Genomic DNA, 18,518 nt, shown 5'->3' with positions numbered 1-18,518 from the left:
GGGAGATACTGGGTAATTAGCTTCCTTTAACACTGGAGCTATGGTCCCGTGAATGGGGTTAGCAGTGGCATTGAGGGAAACTATTGAGTGTATTTACCGTGTAAAAAACTCATTCTAATATTTTAATATTTATTCTCTCAGTCAACCCCCCCATTAGGTTTATATACATTCCCAGTTGACATTTCTGAGTTAATCCCCCACTCCTCCTATTTTCTTTGGTTTCATCTCCAGTTGATGTACGCAGCAGTTGGTGCTGTTATGTTGAAATTTAGCAGGCCCCCCCATCTTGATGGCCTACTTTATCTCTCCTGCACTAAATTTAATTATGGTGCTCTCTCTCAGTGATTTTGTCTTCCTTATGTCAGGAATGAGAAATGGAAGAAGACATGGATTAAGAAAAACGGAAGCGAAAGAGTATCGATTTTCCAGAGACATGGTAGTTTAGATAACAAAATGCTAATAATGTGACATCCTCCTTATTAGTTTAATTTTAGACTCCTGTCATTTTATTGAATTCCGAGGGTCCCTGTAAAAGCGACAGTTGAAGTGGCCTTTTCTGACAGTTACAGGTTCTAAATTTGCTTTAACAACCTTTTTGCATTAAAAAAACACACATTGTCAGGGAAAATATATTTAAAAAGTTAAAAACAGCTACGCAAATCAGCTTTAAAGTCACACACTGTGAGATGCATAATAATGTTAAGGTTTTCCCAAAGGTGTGCAGTCTTTTTGGTTAGGAAAGGCAGTTATGCTACTCTCATTGAACTGTTTAACGTGTCATATCTGTCCTTTGAAATCAAGGGGTATAATTCTTCAGTTTAAATGAATGGAAATCTTACAGAATGGGGCTTTAAGGTTCCTTATCTGAGAATGCCTTGTTATTTTAGGTTTTACATAAAGCAGAGGAATTCTACATGTTTCAAATTAGAATCAACATACCTATACAGACCTTTCCTTTCTATTTCATTCCATCGCTATCTTTAGCTCAAAGCTCTATCATTTTCTTATCATATATTTTCTGCTGATGTGAGAGCTTAGAGAATAGCCTTTGAAGTCTTTGTTATAACACTGTTCAATATTTGAACGGCTTATCTATCTCACCCACCCAAGATTTACATTGTAGTTCCATTTTTAGGTATAGATGACACAATTGGTTTTACTGTGGAAAAAAGAGTAGGGCCTAGGTCATTAATATTAGGCCTACTTTCCAGATATGAAAGACAGCCTAACTTCCACTTATTCACAGGCTGAGATGTAGATGATTGCAGATGGTTGCTAGATAGCTTACATTTCGAAAAGTATGTTTTTCCAAGTATCTATTTTATTTGATTCGTTTCTGTTCTGTTCTATTTCATTGTGTTCTATCTTATCAGACGTATAAAATACATGTCATTTCTATTGTCAGTTAAAAGTGTGAAATCAAAGAAAGTCAGAATCCTACAACTTGCTCGCACACTGTATTTCTACCACCATCTGACCTAACATTCTACCCAACATTCTACCCAAGCGCGCACAAAATATTGCCGTCCATCACGTCTGGTGAGGGAATCCTTGTACTTGGTGATGTCAGACAGTGTTTGGGTCATTTGAAGGTTAGCGGCCGCCAAAAAGGTTCATGGAAAGTTCACCAGCATATATTAGGTAATTCAATCGGTCCCTGTGACATAACTAGTATGAAGTGGTTGTGCAGAGAAAGCGTAACCCATTCGTCAATAAATGGGAGCTAAGAACTCCAAAACAAACGTTGTTATGTAAAATAGCCTACTATTCTGTTTTATCGGGTTTTCACAAGGACGGGCTATTTTACTGTGCTCCCTGCGCGAGATGGACGCAAATATTTTTTGATAAATGCGTCGATGGAAATCTTCTCGCGCATACAGCTGTAGATATTTTTTTTGCATCGACTCAAATTAATAAAATATAATTTTGGTCAATTTCCAAACTTTTAACAAAAATGTCCATCATACGCTTGACTGAGAGGGAAAACAGAATCCTACTCGGGTGTGCGAATTAAGGACAGTTGCATTCCATTGGTTCCATTTTTACATGTCATTAGATCCTGACGCATCTTGATAAGGACTCGGCCTTACGCCTATGTTATTAAAAAAACATGTTTGACTATATGGATTTTCTCGCAGTTGGTCCAGGAGAAACGCTGGACTTCTATACTGCTAGTCCTTGTATGCTCCAGGAACCATCTGTAACCGCATGCTTCACTGGACTAACAGAAACGGATTGGCAAATTCATCGGATCGCGCAATGTAGGTGAAGCTTTATTTTTATTTGGTCTATTTGAGGATTGAAGTAATTATCCTTCACTTGCCAACTGTTTTACTCTACACTTAAACGAAATATTTGTTGTGATCATGTTACACCAGGAAATACTGAACGTGGGACTTGACATGATACATCCAGTTGTATCTTCTTCTCACACCTTTGATGCACTGTTTATATTGGAGCCTATTCCTTGCGTCAATTGTTCGTACATTGTAGCCTGAACTGTTCCCTGTGCAGTCCTGTGTCATTGCATATTTAATCCAAAGACAATGTAAACATATTTATTTAGGTCATGTTGAATGCAGGCTACCATCTTTTTTTCAGAGGCTGTAGTTCGAAGGCATTTCTTCATATATCTTTCTGAATATGTAATTGATGTCATATATCTAGTTCAAATGAACTAAAATTATAATGTGATTTCAGATATAGGGTTTACATCAAATTCAATATATAAGCCCGCACAGTAAAATCAAGCTTAAACTAAAAAATAACACACAACAGCATTTGTGTAGGCCTACACATGAAAGTTTATGTTAAAGGCGCAATCTTCAATATTACTGTTTTTTTAATGGTAATTTCAGTTAACGATACCCATTGAATCTTGAAGAATAACTTACAAATGCCTAATACATTTAGTACAAGTGTATTACACCACTATAACCCAAAATACAACGTTTCTTTTTTTTTACTTTTACGTTTGTAAATAATGCCTTTGTAAACGATATATAGCTTCAAAATATGTTTCAAACTATAATGTTGATATAACTGTTTTTTTCCTTGCATCCATAGCTTCATTCATAATTGGACTGTGGTTACTTTTCTCCAGCCCAATCCCTCAGCTTTATAGCAAACCAAGTGGCACGGCTGCCATTTGGCTGAAAAGGGAATGACAGATTGTGTCTTTAAAGCTTTGGAATAGGGTCAATATTGTTGTTATTTTACATGTGCACATTGTTTGCTTTGCTGCAACTGATGATTGCATTTATTTAGTATTCGTAAGCCTACCTCCTAGTTTATGGAATGAATTCACCGTTGTGCAGTCAATCAGTATACTTACTTGTTATCAATAATACATGGATTATTACTGTGAACCCATTGATAATGAATTGGCCATAAAATCTGCACTCTTATTTGACTCGACACACCTCTGTTGTCACCTACTACACTCACTGTTCCTCTTGATTCTATTCTTTGTTTAACTAGGCGTGTCAGTCAAGAACAAATTCTTATTTACAATGACGGCCTACCCCGGCCAAACCCGTACGACGCTGGGCCAAATCTGCCACACCCTATGGGACTCCTAATCACGGCCAGTTGTGATACAGCCTGGAGTCGAACCAGGGTCTGTAGTGACGCCTCTAGCACTGAGAAGCAGTGCCTTAGGCCGCTGCGCCACTCGGGAGCCCATTTCCTCAACTTGTTGTTGATATTTACAGATCAGATTAGGAAGTCAAATGCCATTCAGATACCTTTGGTTTCCTCTATCTGATGGTTGATCTAGCTGTCTCTTCAGAGGTTTTCATTTAGCCTTAACACCAGTCTGCTTCTGACAGTCAGTCTCAAGGGCTTCACAGGACATTATGTTCCTTATAAATGTTATGCAATATCAAAGGCGTATCGAAGGCAGCACCAAAGCCTGTTACAACATTAGACCTTCTCTGGCAACGCTCAGTGTTTTGAGATGGAGGAGCCCAGCCGAAGCCCAGCCAATGTGATCAGGGGTCAGGACGGTCACCGGGGGTCACCGAGGGTTCGTTGGACGGTCACCAACAGGAGGTCAGACAAGACCCAAGACTGCTTGGCTTGTCTCCCTCACAGCATAGTAGTTGTTGGGAAACTCTGCAAGCAAAGCCTAATAATATATTTACCTTATTCATCACTTAGGCTATTCTATAAGCACATTAATGTTGTATGAGCCATTAATGTTGTATGAGCCATGATATCCTAATAACTATAATTATTGTTCCTGTTTACAAGTTGAGTAGCCTACTCAGAACCACAGACATTTCCTCACCACAGATTGCCTTTACTTTCAGCATCTAGCCCTAAAAGTCCCCCAAAATACCTCAGTTGAGTGTGACAGCATTGTGATAGTATTGTGATAGCATTGTGATAGTATTGTGATAGCATTGTGATAGTATTGTGATATCATTGTGATAGTATTGTGATAGCATTGTGATAGTATTGTTATAGTACTGTGTTAGTACTGTGATAGCATTGTGATAGCATTGTGATAGTACTGTGATAGCGTGGAGAGAAAGTGACTTTCCTTTGACATAGTGGAAGCAGATCGTGGCACACATCTTAAAACTTTAAACGTGACCAGTTTCTCTCTTAAATATTGGTGAGCGCCTCCCTCCCCATTTCCAAACCACTGAGTCTATCTTAATATTCCACTGCTTCATCCTCAGTCAGTGGATCTTGTGGCATCCTCCGCCATTGTTTTGCAGTGGAGAGAATACTTGCTAATGGGTGTGTTCTCTTGTTTGACCCGGCGAGGGTAGGTTCAACTGGAGGTCATGGGTTCAAGGGGATGGATATAAGCACTTTTTCTATTTGTGTCCCCTCAATTTGGATTTTTAAGTTATCTGTCACTGGCCCTGTGTGCTTTAACGGTGGAGGCGATAAGAAGCCAGCGGGGATGCTTGCCCTGTGGCAGTGGAGGCGATAAGAAGCCAGCGGGGATGCTTGCCCTGTGGCAGTGGAGGCGATAAGAAGCCAGCGGGGATGCTTGCCCTGTGGCAGTGGAGGCGATAAGAAGCCAGCAGGGATGCTTGCCCTGTGGCAGTGGAGGCGATAAGAAGCCAGCGGGGATGCTTGCCCTGTGGCAGTGGAGGCGATAAGAAGCCAGCGGGGATGCTTGCCCTGTGGCAGTGGAGGCGATAAGAAGCCAGCGGGGATGCTTGCCCTGTGGCAGTGGAGGCGATAAGAAGCCAGCGGGGATGCTTGCCCTGTGGCAGTGGAGGCGATAAGAAGCCAGCGGGGATGCTTGCCCTGTGGCAGTGGAGGCGATAAGAAGCCAGTGGGGATGCTTGCCCTGTGGCAGTGGAGGCGATAAGAAGCCAGCGGGGATGCTTGCTCTGTGGCAGTGGAGGCGATAAGAAGCCAGCAGGGATGCTTGCCCTGTGGCAGTGGAGGCGATAAGAAGCCAGCGGGGATGCTTGCCCTGTGGCAGTGGAGGCGATAAGAAGCCATTGGGGATGCTTGCCCTGTGGCAGTGGAGGCGATAAGAAGCCAGCGGGGATGCTTGCCCTGTGGCAGTGGAGGCGATAAGAAGCCATTGGGGATGCTTGCCCTGTGGCAGTGGAGATATAAAACTGAAGAGATGTCTTAAGAGTGTCTGCTGTTGTCATTTTCCCACAAAGTATGGCATTGGAATAGTATGACTGTATCTTGCCTCTTCTTCACCCTTGCACTCTCTGTGAAAAGGACGACACAGCAATCTTAAAAGAACAGCGGAACATTATCTCAGTCAGATACGGCGATCAACACAAGGCCTCAACATGTCCTTGGGAACACAAGTGGACTTGGAACCATGGGCTGACATTACATATGTTTTCAACTCATCTACATTAAATTCATGAATCAATTTCCATAGAGATAGTTCGTTCTACTGCTGAGTCACTCAGTACAATGTTTACTGGCCATAGAAAATTAGTACTTGTTCTCCGATGAAAGATGACAAGCACTTTTCTGGTTGGTAAAAAAAAAAGAAAGAAAGATTGAACGCTATGTTCCGTAGTCGCTTTGCAGAATGTTTACTGACCATAGAAATAACTGTTGGTCCTCGAATAAAAGAGGAGGCCCAAAGACATAATCCAATATGTTTGACATTTCAACAGTTTTTAGGGATTTAATACTGTTTTACTTCAACACATTACTGTTTGAAGAACATGAAGCTACATAAATTCGTTGTATGACTGCATTTTCAGCAGCTGCATTGGAATTTTCTCCTTCTCCCAGCTTTGTCCGAATGTTACTTTTCTCTCCTCCTTGTCTTCACGTTAGAGAATTTTGCGAATTAAAGTGACAGAAAAATGATGAAAACTCAGACACAGCTTATGACAGAAAGACGATAAGGAAAGGAGGCCATTTCAGAGTTTATACAGTGGCAGCCCTCATCTCACTCCCAACACTCGGTGCCCTTCTTTCTTCCCAGCGCCTCATCATCCCTCTCTCCCTCTCTTCCTTCCTCCCTCCCTCTCTCCCTCTCTCCCTTTATCCCTCCTGTGTGTCAGCAGCTGTGGAAACCCAGAGCTCCAGCTCAGAGGACCTGTTCGCCAGTCCTCTCTCACCTCCGCCCCCTCCTCGCACCTACAAACCCTGCTTCGTGTGCCAAGACAAGTCTTCAGGCTACCACTATGGCGTCAGTGCTTGTGAGGGCTGTAAGGTAAGGGGCCAGACTGATCATGTACATATCCCAAGAAACACATCTGACTGCTCAAATGAGGCATAATTCCACCTTTTTTTCATCAGCGGTTTCAACGTGTTCACCATGTTCATTTCTACTTTGGAGTTCAATCCCAGATCTAATTTACCTGTGATATGGATAATGGACATGTAAAGCCAGGAACTGCAACAAGCACCACACACACACACACACACACACACACACACACACACACACACACACACACACACACACACACACACACACACACACACACACACACACACACACACACACACACACACACACACACTATTCTCTGGGGTTCTTAAATGTCCCCCCCTCTACCACTCTTTGATGGTCCTTGGCAGTGAGCTATAGTGAGCAGGTGTAACACAATTGTTCATGAAAGTTGGGCCGATTGGCCCTCCGCTTTCGCTGAACGGCTCGGGCAACAGAAGATTCCACAAAGAGAAGGTAAATAATTGATGGGCAGCACAGTGAACAAGACCAAGAGCGTGGAGGAGACCATGACTACAGATGACATTCTCTCCTCAGCGTCTTTCAGAGCAAGATGAAAGGCAATGGTCCTAATTATAGATTAAGTGTGAGATCACATCTGTGTTAGAGATGAGAAGTCGCGTTAGTTACAGAGTCGTCTCGCTGACTGTTTAGTGCAGAAAGTGAGCATGGAGCTCATCTCTCTCAGCACCTTCACGAGCCTGCCCCTGGAGCAGCATGAAAGAGATTTGTCGATTGTTTGTCTTCTCAACCGTAGCAGGTCGAAAGTGGAAATGTCATACTTTAGAAATATCAGTTGGTGTCTGTTGATACACGTGCCGATCTGACCTGGCATATCTATTTAGATGTTCAAATGTAAAAAAAAAAAAAAAAAAATTTATTCTAAAAGAAATAAAGCGTATAGATGTATTTACATTTTTATTTAACCTTTATTTAACTAGGCAAGTCAGCTAAGAACAAATTCTTATTTACATTGACGGCCTACCAAAAGGCAAAAGGCCTCCTGCGGGGACGGGGGCCTGGGATTACCCAGAAGTATCCCAAATTACAATATAACTATGTAACGTTACTCAACCTACTGTATTTAACCCTAAAGAGTAGACTCAAGACCACTAGGGACTGTTTGACTGCCGTGTTTACCCAGAGCAAACACGAGTATCACTAAAGGGTCAATCACCACCTTCCGGAGACACCTGAAACCCCACCTCTTTAAGGAATACCTAGGATAGGATAAGTAATCCTTCTCACCCCCCTAAAAGATTTAGATGCACTATTGTAAAGTGGCTGTTCCACTGGATGTCATAAGGTGAATGCACCAATTTGTAAGTCGCTCTGGATAAGAGCGTCTGCTAAATGACTTAAATGTAAATGTAAAGGGCCTGAATCTTGGCCCTGATAAAACAGCTCATGTGTCGGGATCACACAGCACCAGTCAATACTATCGACTGACTATGGACAGGCGTCAGACACAACACGTGTGGTGTTACCCTGCTACACCCTACACTATTGATGTGTTTCACAACATGATTCCGGTTCCATTTGGCCTGTGGTTTTTTTCTTCCTCTAATGTCATTGTGATTGTGTGATAACAGTCATTCATTAGGTATGAGGTATTTACAAGTCGTTTGTTTTCTTCTTTGCATATGGAAAACACATGTTGATGTTAAAGGGATACTTGGGGATTTTGGCAATGAGGCCCTTTACCTACATCCCCAGAGTCAGATGAAATTGTGGATACCAAAATTCCCGAAGTGTCCCTTTAACGTCCTCATTTTAGAAGGATATATGTATTCGGAGGGTGATGTATTAACACTACCACCTCCAAAGTTATTCGAGCTCCTTTCAGACGTCTGTAGAATGTCGGCTGCTGGTAGCTGAAAGTACAAGGGAGATGTCTCCTCTATTGAAAACATATTATTATCCTTTCCGTTGGTGCCTCCCAGGGTTTCTTCCGTAGAAGTGTCCAGAAGAACATGGTTTACACGTGCCACCGGGACAGTAACTGCATCATCAATAAGATCACCAGGAACCGCTGTCAGTACTGCCGGCTACAGAGGTGCTTCGCCGCGGGCATGTCCAAGGAATGTAAGTGTCAATAATATTTCAGAGTGTCTCCATTCAACCACTGAAGAGCAACATTTCTAAACAACGTCCAACTCCTCTGTGATATACCCCAAAACTGCTAAACACTGCTATGCAATATTCCCAAACGTTTTCAGAAAATTCTTACCCAATGTACTCAGTGCCTTCAGAAAGTGTTCACACCCCTTGACTTTTTCCACGTTTTGGTGTGTTACAAATTGGGATTAAAATTGATTGTGACAATATGTAACTTTTGGGCGAGTCGACCAAATTCACTTAGAAATATGGGTTCTAGATCTATCATTCCACTTGAAAGCAATTCTAAGAAGTGGTAGATCTGTTCTAGGTGTGCTATTTCTATGCGTCCCGTTCTTAAGTTTTGTTTGTTTTGTCTTTTACTTTAGTTTTGTACACCAGCGTCAGACAGCTGAACAAAAAATAATTTTGGTAATGGAAAATATATTTCACAGCGGTTTAGATGGTACAATGATTCTCTTTGCTATACTATCTTATTTTGTCACATAAACTGAAATTAAGCAAACTATTACAGTTCTAGCAACCAGGAAATGGAGTATCGATTTCTGCATAGTGCACCTTTAAATGTCACTTTTTGTCAACGATCTACACAAAATACAGTGAAATGTTGAAGTGGAAGAAAAATTCTAGATATTTTTTTTTAACTTAATGGAAAATAAAACGCTCATATATTTTGATTAGATAAGTATTCAACCCCCAGTGTCAATACATGTTAGAATCAACTTTGGCAGCGATTACAGTCTTTCTGGGTAATTTGACTTAAATTGGCTTGAAGATCTATGGCAAGACTTGAAAATGTCTGTCTGACAATGATCAACATCCAACTTGACAGAGCTTGAAGTATTTAAAAAATAATGTGAAAATATTATACAGTCCAGGTTTGCAAAGCTCTTAGAGACTGTTTTGAAATATTTGTATTCTGTACAGGCTTCCTTCTTTTCACTCCGTCATTTAGGTTAGTATTTTGGAGTAACTACAATGTTGTTGATCCATCCTCAGTTTTCTCCAAGCAGCGCCATTTAACTCTGTACCTGGTTTAAAATCCCCATAAGCCTCACAGTGAAATCCCTGAGCGCTTTCCTTCCTCTCCGTCAACTCCTTCAAGGACGCCTGTATCTTTGCAGTGACTGGGTGTATTGATTCATCCAAAGTGTAATGAATAACTTCACTATGCTCAAAGGGATATTCAATGTCTGCTTCTTTTTGTTTTTACCCATCTACCAATAGGTTCCCTTTGCAAGGCATTGGAAAACCTCCCTGGTCTTTGTGGTTGAATCTGTGCTTGAAATTCAGTGCTCGACTAAGGGACCTTACAGATAATTGTAATGTGTTGGGTAAAGAGATGGGGTAGTCATTCAAAAAATCATGTTAAACACCATTATTGCACACAGAGTTAGTTTTAACTCAACAAAATGTGGAAAATGTCAAAGGGTGTGAAAAGTTTCTGAAGGCACCGTACCTAAACACCTGTCTAATCATGTCAATGCTTCTGCCGTCCGAACGTTTTCCAAGAAAATGAATTCCACCTCCTCTGTCCAAACACATGACAGCACTTCAAACACCATTTCCCAGAAGGAGCACTGACCCAGATACAATCTCTGTTGTGGGTAGGGGGATGGTGTCATGGTGATGGATGCCTGCTATTCTGAATGTCATTAATCCCTTCTACCCAGCATGTCAGCATTACATAAATCCATCAGCACACGCATCAGCCTTGTGGCCATGTGGCTAGTATGTAACGGCTACTACTACTACTGCTGCTCCATCGTCTGCCGCTGTCACTGATTGGTGTGTAAATACAGCCCAGAGTGAAGGGTTTACACAGTGATTGCAGGAAGTAGGGTAGACTCAAGTAGATTATCCATTGACTGCACAGATCCGTCCGAGGCGTGCGTCTGTCTGAGGAGACCAGGTGCTTAAAGATGTATCTCTCCCTGAGATCCGGCTCAGTAAAACGAGTGGCCTGTGTTGAAAACCAATGGTCGAAGTACGTTGACGTGATTTATAGATCAGTTGGAAGGCAACGTGATTCTTTTTTTACATGACTTACACACTCATTGGTAAATGTGCACGGCTTGTTTAGAAAAATATGGCCATTTAACAGACTCTTTGCTGTTAACACCTACTATATATTCTGCAGGTGTTGCCCACAAGGGAAATCACACCAGAGGTATTGTGTTACAAGCGCCACGATCCAACCAACTTAGCTATTGCAACCAATTCAATTTCATTTTCATTTTCTTCTGGAGTTATCTCCGTTCATATTTCATCCTCTCTTCCCAGCTGTCAGGAATGACCGGAGCAAGAAGAAGGAGACTCCCAAGATGACCATCATCGAGACATATGAGCTGACAGCGGAACTGGGCGGTGTAGTGGAGAATATCTGTAGGGCTCATAGAGAGACATTCCCTTCCCTCTGCCAGTTGGGCAAATACACTACAGTGAGTAACAGCCACTGCCGGGTTGGCACCATAGATACAAATGACATGCGTCATGGATAGTGTTCCGTTTAAGCCTGTCTCTGTTGGCGCTCAGAAGCACTATCCCTGGACCAAAGTCCATTCATCTAAATGGATCATACTGGTTGTATTGTTGAGATAATACTCAGAACTAATTGCTCTCTCTCTCTCTCTATATATATATTTTTTTTTATTTTTTCCTTTCTTTCTTTTCAATTCAATTTACTGGCTTGGGAAACGTATGTTGCCGAAGCAAGTGAAATAGACAATAAACAAAACTGAAATAAACAATAAAAAATGAACAGTAAACATTACACTCACAAAAGTTCCAAAAGAATAAAGACATTTGAAATGTCATAATATTTTTATATACAGTGTTGTAATGATATGCAAACAGTTAAATGTACAAAAGGGGAAATAAATCAACGTAAATATAGGTTGTATTTACAATGGTGTTTGTTCTATCCCTTTTCTTGTGGCAACAGGTCATACATCTTGCTGCTGTGATGGCACACGGTGGTATTTCAACCAACTCATATGGGAGTTTATCAACATTTGATTTGTTTTTGCTTTCTATGTGGGTCTGTGTAATCTGAGGTAAAAATGTGTCTCTAATATGGTCATACGTTGGGCAGGAGGTCAGGAAGTGCAGCTCAGTTTCCACCTCATTTTGTGGGCAGTGTGCACTTAGCCTGTCTTCTCTTGAGAGCGAGGTCTGCCTTCGGTAGCCTTTCTCAATAGCAAGGCTATGCTCACTGAGTCCGTACATAGTCAAAGATTACCTTCATTTTTGGTCAGTCACAGTGGTCAGGTATTCTGCCACTGTGCACTCTCTGTTTAGGGCCAAATAGCATTCTAGTTTGCACAGTTTTTTTGTAAACTCTTTCCAATGTGTCAAGTAATTCTCTTTTTGTTTTCTCGTGATTTTCTCGCTTCATCCCATCCCTCTCTCTCTGCCCACCCCCTTCTCTCTCCCTCCCTCTATCTATCCCCCTATTCTCTATCTCTCATCTCTCCTTTACCCTTCCCCTCCTCTCTCTGCCCCACCTTCTCTCTCCCTCCCTCTATCTATCCCCCTATTCTCTATCTCTCATCTCTCCTTTACCCCCCCCCTCCCTCTCTCTGTAGAACTCAAGCTCAGACACTAGGATCCAGTTGGACCTGGGGCTGTGGGATAAGTTCAGTGAGCTGGCCACCAAATGTATCATCAAGGTTGTGGAGTTTGCCAAACGGGTTCCTGGCTTCACCGGCCTGACTATAACTGACCAGATCACCCTCCTCAAAGCGGCCTGTCTGGACATTCTGGTGAGCGGTGTGTGTGTGTGTGTACTGTACATTTGTGTGTATATACTGTATGCGTGAGGGGATATATATGTGTGTGTACGTCCACATCTCCAAAGCACATCTCGCACCTCAACAACTGGGCTGTGTGGTGTTAGAAGGGTTCAGCCACAGTGTGCTGTTTGGTGCAGACACTATGGATCTGCTGTTCCATTGTCTATCAGCCACAGTGTGCTGTTTGGTGCAGACACTATGGATCTGCTGTTCCATTGTCTATCAGCCACAGTGTGCTGTTTGGTGCAGACACTATGGATCTGCTGTTGTCTCAGCATACGTTTATGCTGAAGACAGACACAGTGGTGGTGGGTTCAGACAGAGTGTTACCTCTGAAGGCATGTTTTATTCTCTTTCATCTCCCGATATCTTCTGGTTTTCATTGTCAACTCTGTGCACCATCAAAGGTTGGTAGATAGATTCTCACTAGCTGCACCATGGTGATTCACTCATGGCTTTATTTGCTCGATGGGAACGCTTTAATCTGAAATCAAAGCGTTATCATGTTTATTTTACATTACTGAGGTGGTTTCTAATGAGGCGTGCAGGGATAATTACTGTGCAGATTGATCTCTATCTCTCTCTACCTGATCCTTCTATCTGTATCTCTCTCAACCTGATCTGTCTATCTCTTTCTCTATCTCACTCTACCTGATCCCTCTCTCTTTCTATAACTCTCACTATCTCTCTCTACCTGATCCATCTATCTCTCTTGCTACATGATCCCCCTCTCTTTCGCATCTGTCTCTTTTTCTATATTTCTCTCTACCTGATCCCTCTCTCTTTCTCTATCTCTCTCTCAACCTGATCTGTCTATCTCTTTCTCTATCTCTCTCTACCTGATCCCTCTCTCTTTCTATATCTCTCACTATCTCTCTCTACCTGATCCATCTATCTCTCTTGCTACATGATCCCCCTCTCTTTCTCATCTGTCTCTTTTTCTATATTTCTCTCTACCTGATCCCTCTCTCTTTCTCTATCTCTCTCAACCTGATCTGTCTATCTCTTTCTCTATCTCTCTCGACCTGATCTGTCTATCTCTTTCTCTATCTCTCTTGTCGTGTCTTTGGCTATGCCGGATTAAGTAATATGACATACTATTCTATAAATTAATTTCTCCGTAATTACTATTACCTGATTGAGCTAATCATGTAAATGTAATTAAGGAGAGAGCCGGGCACCACAAAATAATATTTATAGAGTTGTTATCTTCCGAATAAACTCTTAAAGACCGAGTAATATTTTACACCAATAGCAGTCAACATTAATCCTCACCTTAATTCATTCTCATCTGAAAATGGTAAATTCTTGGTTATCCGCACGAACCCTGGCTCACAAGTTGAATCAGCAATAATACAAAATTGGGTTTAATCATTTATTTACTAAATACCTAACTAATCACACAGAATTACACATACACATAATTAAATCATAACTTGATTACAAATTACGTCATAAAGAAAAACGTCCCTAGCGGGCGGAACAGATATGACAGCTTGTTACACAAAGGAAAAGGGGCTGGGTTTGAGTGAAAGAGCGGGAAGACTGAGGAACAAAGGGAAAAAGCTGTGCTATCGTAAATACAGAATCTTATGCATTCTAAATTACCGCCCATTTGGAAAAGGAAAATGCAATAAATATTTACTCTGAGCTGCGCTTCGGTAGGTTGGTGGTAGATGGAAGGCCGTGTTGCCAAACCGAGTCCTTTGAAGAATGTCTCTGGTTGTCAATTGGATACATTGTAGTAACGTCGTTGGGTGATAGACGGGATACACTGTCTGTTCCTTCCTAACCCTCGTTGCATCTGCTGTTGCTAACTCAACGGCTAGGAGGTATCACTTCGGTAGTGAATAAGAGTTCAAAGTTCATACCCTTTGCAACTGAAGCTCACGCTGATGTTGGCTTCGTTCTGTAGTTATTATCTGAACCATTCTGACATAGGACCGTCGTCCTACATCCTCGGAACAGGAAGTTATATTGTCGTCAAGGGCTTATATAGGAAGGGAGAGGAGGACGTGTTTGAAAAGTTTTATAGCCCATGTCCCTTCACAGGGGCGGGCCACTGACTGAGCAGCCCTATCTTATGAAAACCCAAATCTCTCATTTTAGAAGCTAACATCACATTTCATCCCATCACAAATAATTTCATATTCAAACATTTAAATTGAACAACAATTCCATGTGAATCCGATAACTCTGATGTGTAGACTTTCCACTGTAGAGTTTATGTCATCTGATCATTGATGAGAATGTCTTGATTGACCACCGAACTTACATCATATTCATTAAGTACCACCGCATATGTTCCATTGGTCGGATTACCAGAATATAGTTAATCCCCCCCCCACCTTCTGACGTTCTCAGAAACTCTATGTTAACCAAGGGTTTTGCAAATGTAACCTCAGTAGGGTAGAGAGAGGAAAAAGGGGGGAAGAGTTATTTATGACTGTCATAAACCTACCCCCCAGGCCAACGTCATGACACTCTCTACCTGATCTGTCTTTCTCTATCTATCTCTCTCGACCTGATCTGTCTTATCTCTTTCTCTATCTCTCTCGACCTGATCCCTCTATGTCTTTCTCGATCTCGACCTGATCTGTCTATATATTTCTCTATCTCTCTCTACCTGATCCCTTTATCTCTTTCTCTATCTCTCTCTACTGGATCCCTCTTTCTCTATTTCTCTCTCGACCTGATCTGTCTATCTCTTTCGACCTGCTCTTCCTATCTGTTTATCTCTTTCAACCTGATCGGTCTCTCTTTCTCTCTCTCTCTCTCTTGACCTGATCCCTCTATCTTTCTCTACCTGGTATGTCTATCTCTATCTCTCTCAACCTGATCTCTCTCTCTATTTTTTCTTATGCAGACTCCATATAGGTATGTGTTTTACCTCTATACTTCCCTCTCTCTCTCTTTCACTCTCTTTTTCTCTTTGCCTGAACTGTCTTTCATGTCTTTTAGTATTTTAATTTCCATCCCCCTCTTCTTGAACATGCATCTCACCATTACCTTTTTCTATACTGAGTATACTGTCCCTTTCTATACTTTCTGTACTCCCCCTCATGTCCCCTCTGTCTCCTGTAGATTCTGCGGATCTGTACGAGGTACACACCTGACCAGGACACTATGACCTTCTCAGACGGGCTGACCTTGACCCGTACACAGATCCACAACGCTGGCTTTGGCCCGCTCACAGACCAGGTGTTCACCTTCGCCGGCCAGCTGTTGCCCTTGGAGATGGATGACACAGAAAGTGGCCTACTCAGCGCCATCTGCCTGGTGTCTGGAGGTACTGCAACTAGCCATAGCTTCAGTACAGGCAGAAAGTTCACATTCCATATAAAACAATCTTTTTTGTTGTTTTATGAATGTACTTTTAGTATTTACTCCAATAAATGAACCGCATTGTCGTTTTTGTGTATCGATACATATAGGCCACGTAGAGGAGTCACACAAACAAAATAGATGAGCTGAATTAGCAGATGAATGATGTGTCGGTGTCACACGGACAATGTTTCTCCTGTGTCAGACCGCCAGGACCTGGAGGAGCCGTCTAAGGTGGAGGTCCTGCAAGAGCCCTTACTGGAGGCCTTGAAGATCTACTCCCGTAAACGCCGGCCCAGCATGCCCCTCATGTTCCCCAAGGTCCTCATGAAGATAACCGACCTGCGCAGCATCAGCGCCAAAGGTTAGAGGTCAACTCCCTATTGGCCATGACACTTACTTTGGCCATGACTGTTATAACCAGGTGTTATGACATACATACTGTTTTACTTTCTATATTGTATTTACTTTGCCACCATGGCCATTTTTGCCTTTACCTCCCTTCTCACCTCATTTGCTCACATCGTATATAGACTTGTTTATACTGTATTATTGACTGTATGTTTGTTTTACTCCATGTGTAACTCTGTGTCGTTGTACCTGTCGAACTGCTTTGCTTTATCTTGGCCAGGTCGCAATTGTAAATGAGAACTTGTTCTCAACTTGCCTACCTGGTTAAATAAAGGTGAAATAAAAAAACTGTGATTTTACAACACCAGTGAACATCCAACCACATCCAAGGCTAATTTAAGGATGTAGAGTAAAGAGAAAAGTAGAAAATCGGGTGACCTGTGGAGGTCAGTGTGGGCAACAAGTCTAGTCAGTGTAAAAACCCTTTCAGACATGCTGGTGGAGGTGGGGTAAATAGGGAAAAGAAAGGAAATCTGCCTCTGATGGGAGTGATATGGTTAAGCGATATAGTTCAGAGACACTTCGAACACTCTGTAAAGTGTCATTGACATTTTCCCTTCTAATTACACAGGAGCTGAGCGAGTGGTGACGTTGAAGATGGAGATCCCAGGTTCCATGCCTCCTCTTATCCAGGAGATGCTGGAGGAGATGGAGAACCTGCAGAAGCAGTCAGAGGAGGAGCAGAGAGCAGACAAGAACATCACACACACACCATGTCCACACAGTACATAGACACTGGCCTGTTTGCTTGAAAACCTTACGAGAAAGAAAATATATACCTCCAATGGGATGTCCCGGAAAGGAAATGATGAGGATGGTCAAACGTGAACAATACCAGTGAAAACAGTGTATTCAGAGTTGAATATATAAAGGGAATTGTAAATAGAATCATGCTGCAGTACTTAGTTGTGATGTACATACAGAGAGAAAAAGAGAATACTCATAACTGGATGTGACTGGAGATATAACAGGACCAGCCTGTGTATTGGTCAGTATCATAAGGTGCTTAGAAGATGGTTTGAATACATACAGTGCATTGCAGTACTAGAGAGTAGCTTAACGTATTAACCTCACACAGAGCCTTTCTATACGGACGGGAGTGGAATTCGCGTGAATTGTGACTAGACATTCCATTGTGGTGCGACACAGGGGCAAGGGCATGACAATGCATTTTTCAGAGGTCATTACTAGGTGTGTGTGTGTGTGGGTGGGTCACAAATGTACGAGAGATTTTAAAACACGTTTCCTATTCTAAAGTAAGGGGCATCAAGTTTCCATTATTTCAAGTCTTGCATGATTGGCTTTGTTAAGTAAGTGCTATTACTCTCACCATGTCAACATGTATTCTACATACCGTTGTATGGTTATTTTTATCTCTATGGTGAACGGCATTGGTGCTTTTTTTGTGATATTGATTATGATCATATTTCAGATAGTTATTGGTCTATTAAAGTCTTGAAACTATATATACCCTGGGTGTGTCTGACTCATTTAAACAAAAACAAAAAAATATTTACACGATCCAGTGCTCCATACAAAGGTTGATACTGCCCCCTGTGGTCTTCGTTGAGAATTACACTCATGGCCTCTGGAAAAACTACTGTATAAACACAATAATATGAAAGATTCAAGAGTGGCGCAACAGCTTCAGCGTGTAAATCAGCTAGAAAGATGTGTCGGCATCGAGTAATTGTCTCTGGCCCCCTCCCAGTTAGGGGGAGTGATAAGCTCTACAGCAGAGTCTCACAACTCAATTGCTGATTGAAAACTGTTTTCTGCCCCTCCCAAAAGATATAATTTGTAGATAATTGGCCCTCTTTCTGGGACTCACCCACAAACAGGACCAAGCCTGGCCTGTTGAGGAGTGACGGACTCCATCCTAGCTGGAGGAGTGCTCTCATCTTATCTACGAAATAGACAGGGCTCTAACTCCCCTAGCTCCACAATGGGATAGGTTGCAGGCCAGGTAGCAGGCTGTTAGCTAGCCTGCCAGCTTAGTGGAGTCTGCCACTAGCACAGTCAGTGTAGTCAGCTCAGCTATTCCCATTGAGACCATGTCTGTGCCTCGACCTAGGTTGGGCAAAACTAAACATGGCGGTGTTTGCCATAGCAATCTCACTGAAATAAAGACCACCTCCATTCCTGCCATTATTGAAAAAGATTGTGATACCTCACACCTCAAA

The 18,518-nt window shown here is 42.1% G+C and overlaps 1 protein-coding gene across 2 annotated transcripts; it reads left to right on the top strand.

Moving 5' to 3' along the window:
- The first annotated feature begins 1,639 nt into the window (after positions 1-1,639).
- On the top strand, positions 1,640-17,801 carry LOC118364381 (retinoic acid receptor beta-like). Of its 2 annotated transcripts, XM_035745880.2 has the most exons (9): positions 1,640-2,261; positions 6,519-6,667; positions 8,632-8,773; positions 10,947-10,976; positions 11,090-11,247; positions 12,394-12,570; positions 15,685-15,889; positions 16,130-16,288; positions 16,907-17,801. In XM_035745880.2, exons 1-9 carry the CDS (start codon positions 2,111-2,113, stop codon positions 17,065-17,067), a joined length of 1,332 nt encoding a protein of 443 aa, XP_035601773.1. In that variant the 5' UTR covers positions 1,640-2,110; the 3' UTR covers positions 17,068-17,801. The 2 variants fall into 2 exon arrangements, with proteins under 2 accessions (XP_035601773.1, XP_035601774.1); XM_035745881.2 differs by lacking the exon at positions 10,947-10,976.
- Positions 17,802-18,518: the final 717 nt, after the last annotated feature.

This window comes from Oncorhynchus keta, chromosome 31 (assembly GCF_023373465.1).
Source record: "Oncorhynchus keta strain PuntledgeMale-10-30-2019 chromosome 31, Oket_V2, whole genome shotgun sequence".
NCBI classification, from domain to species: domain Eukaryota; kingdom Metazoa; phylum Chordata; class Actinopteri; order Salmoniformes; family Salmonidae; genus Oncorhynchus; species Oncorhynchus keta.
The sequence above is the reverse complement of the archived record's forward strand: the minus strand, read 5'-3'. Positions and strand labels throughout refer to the sequence as shown.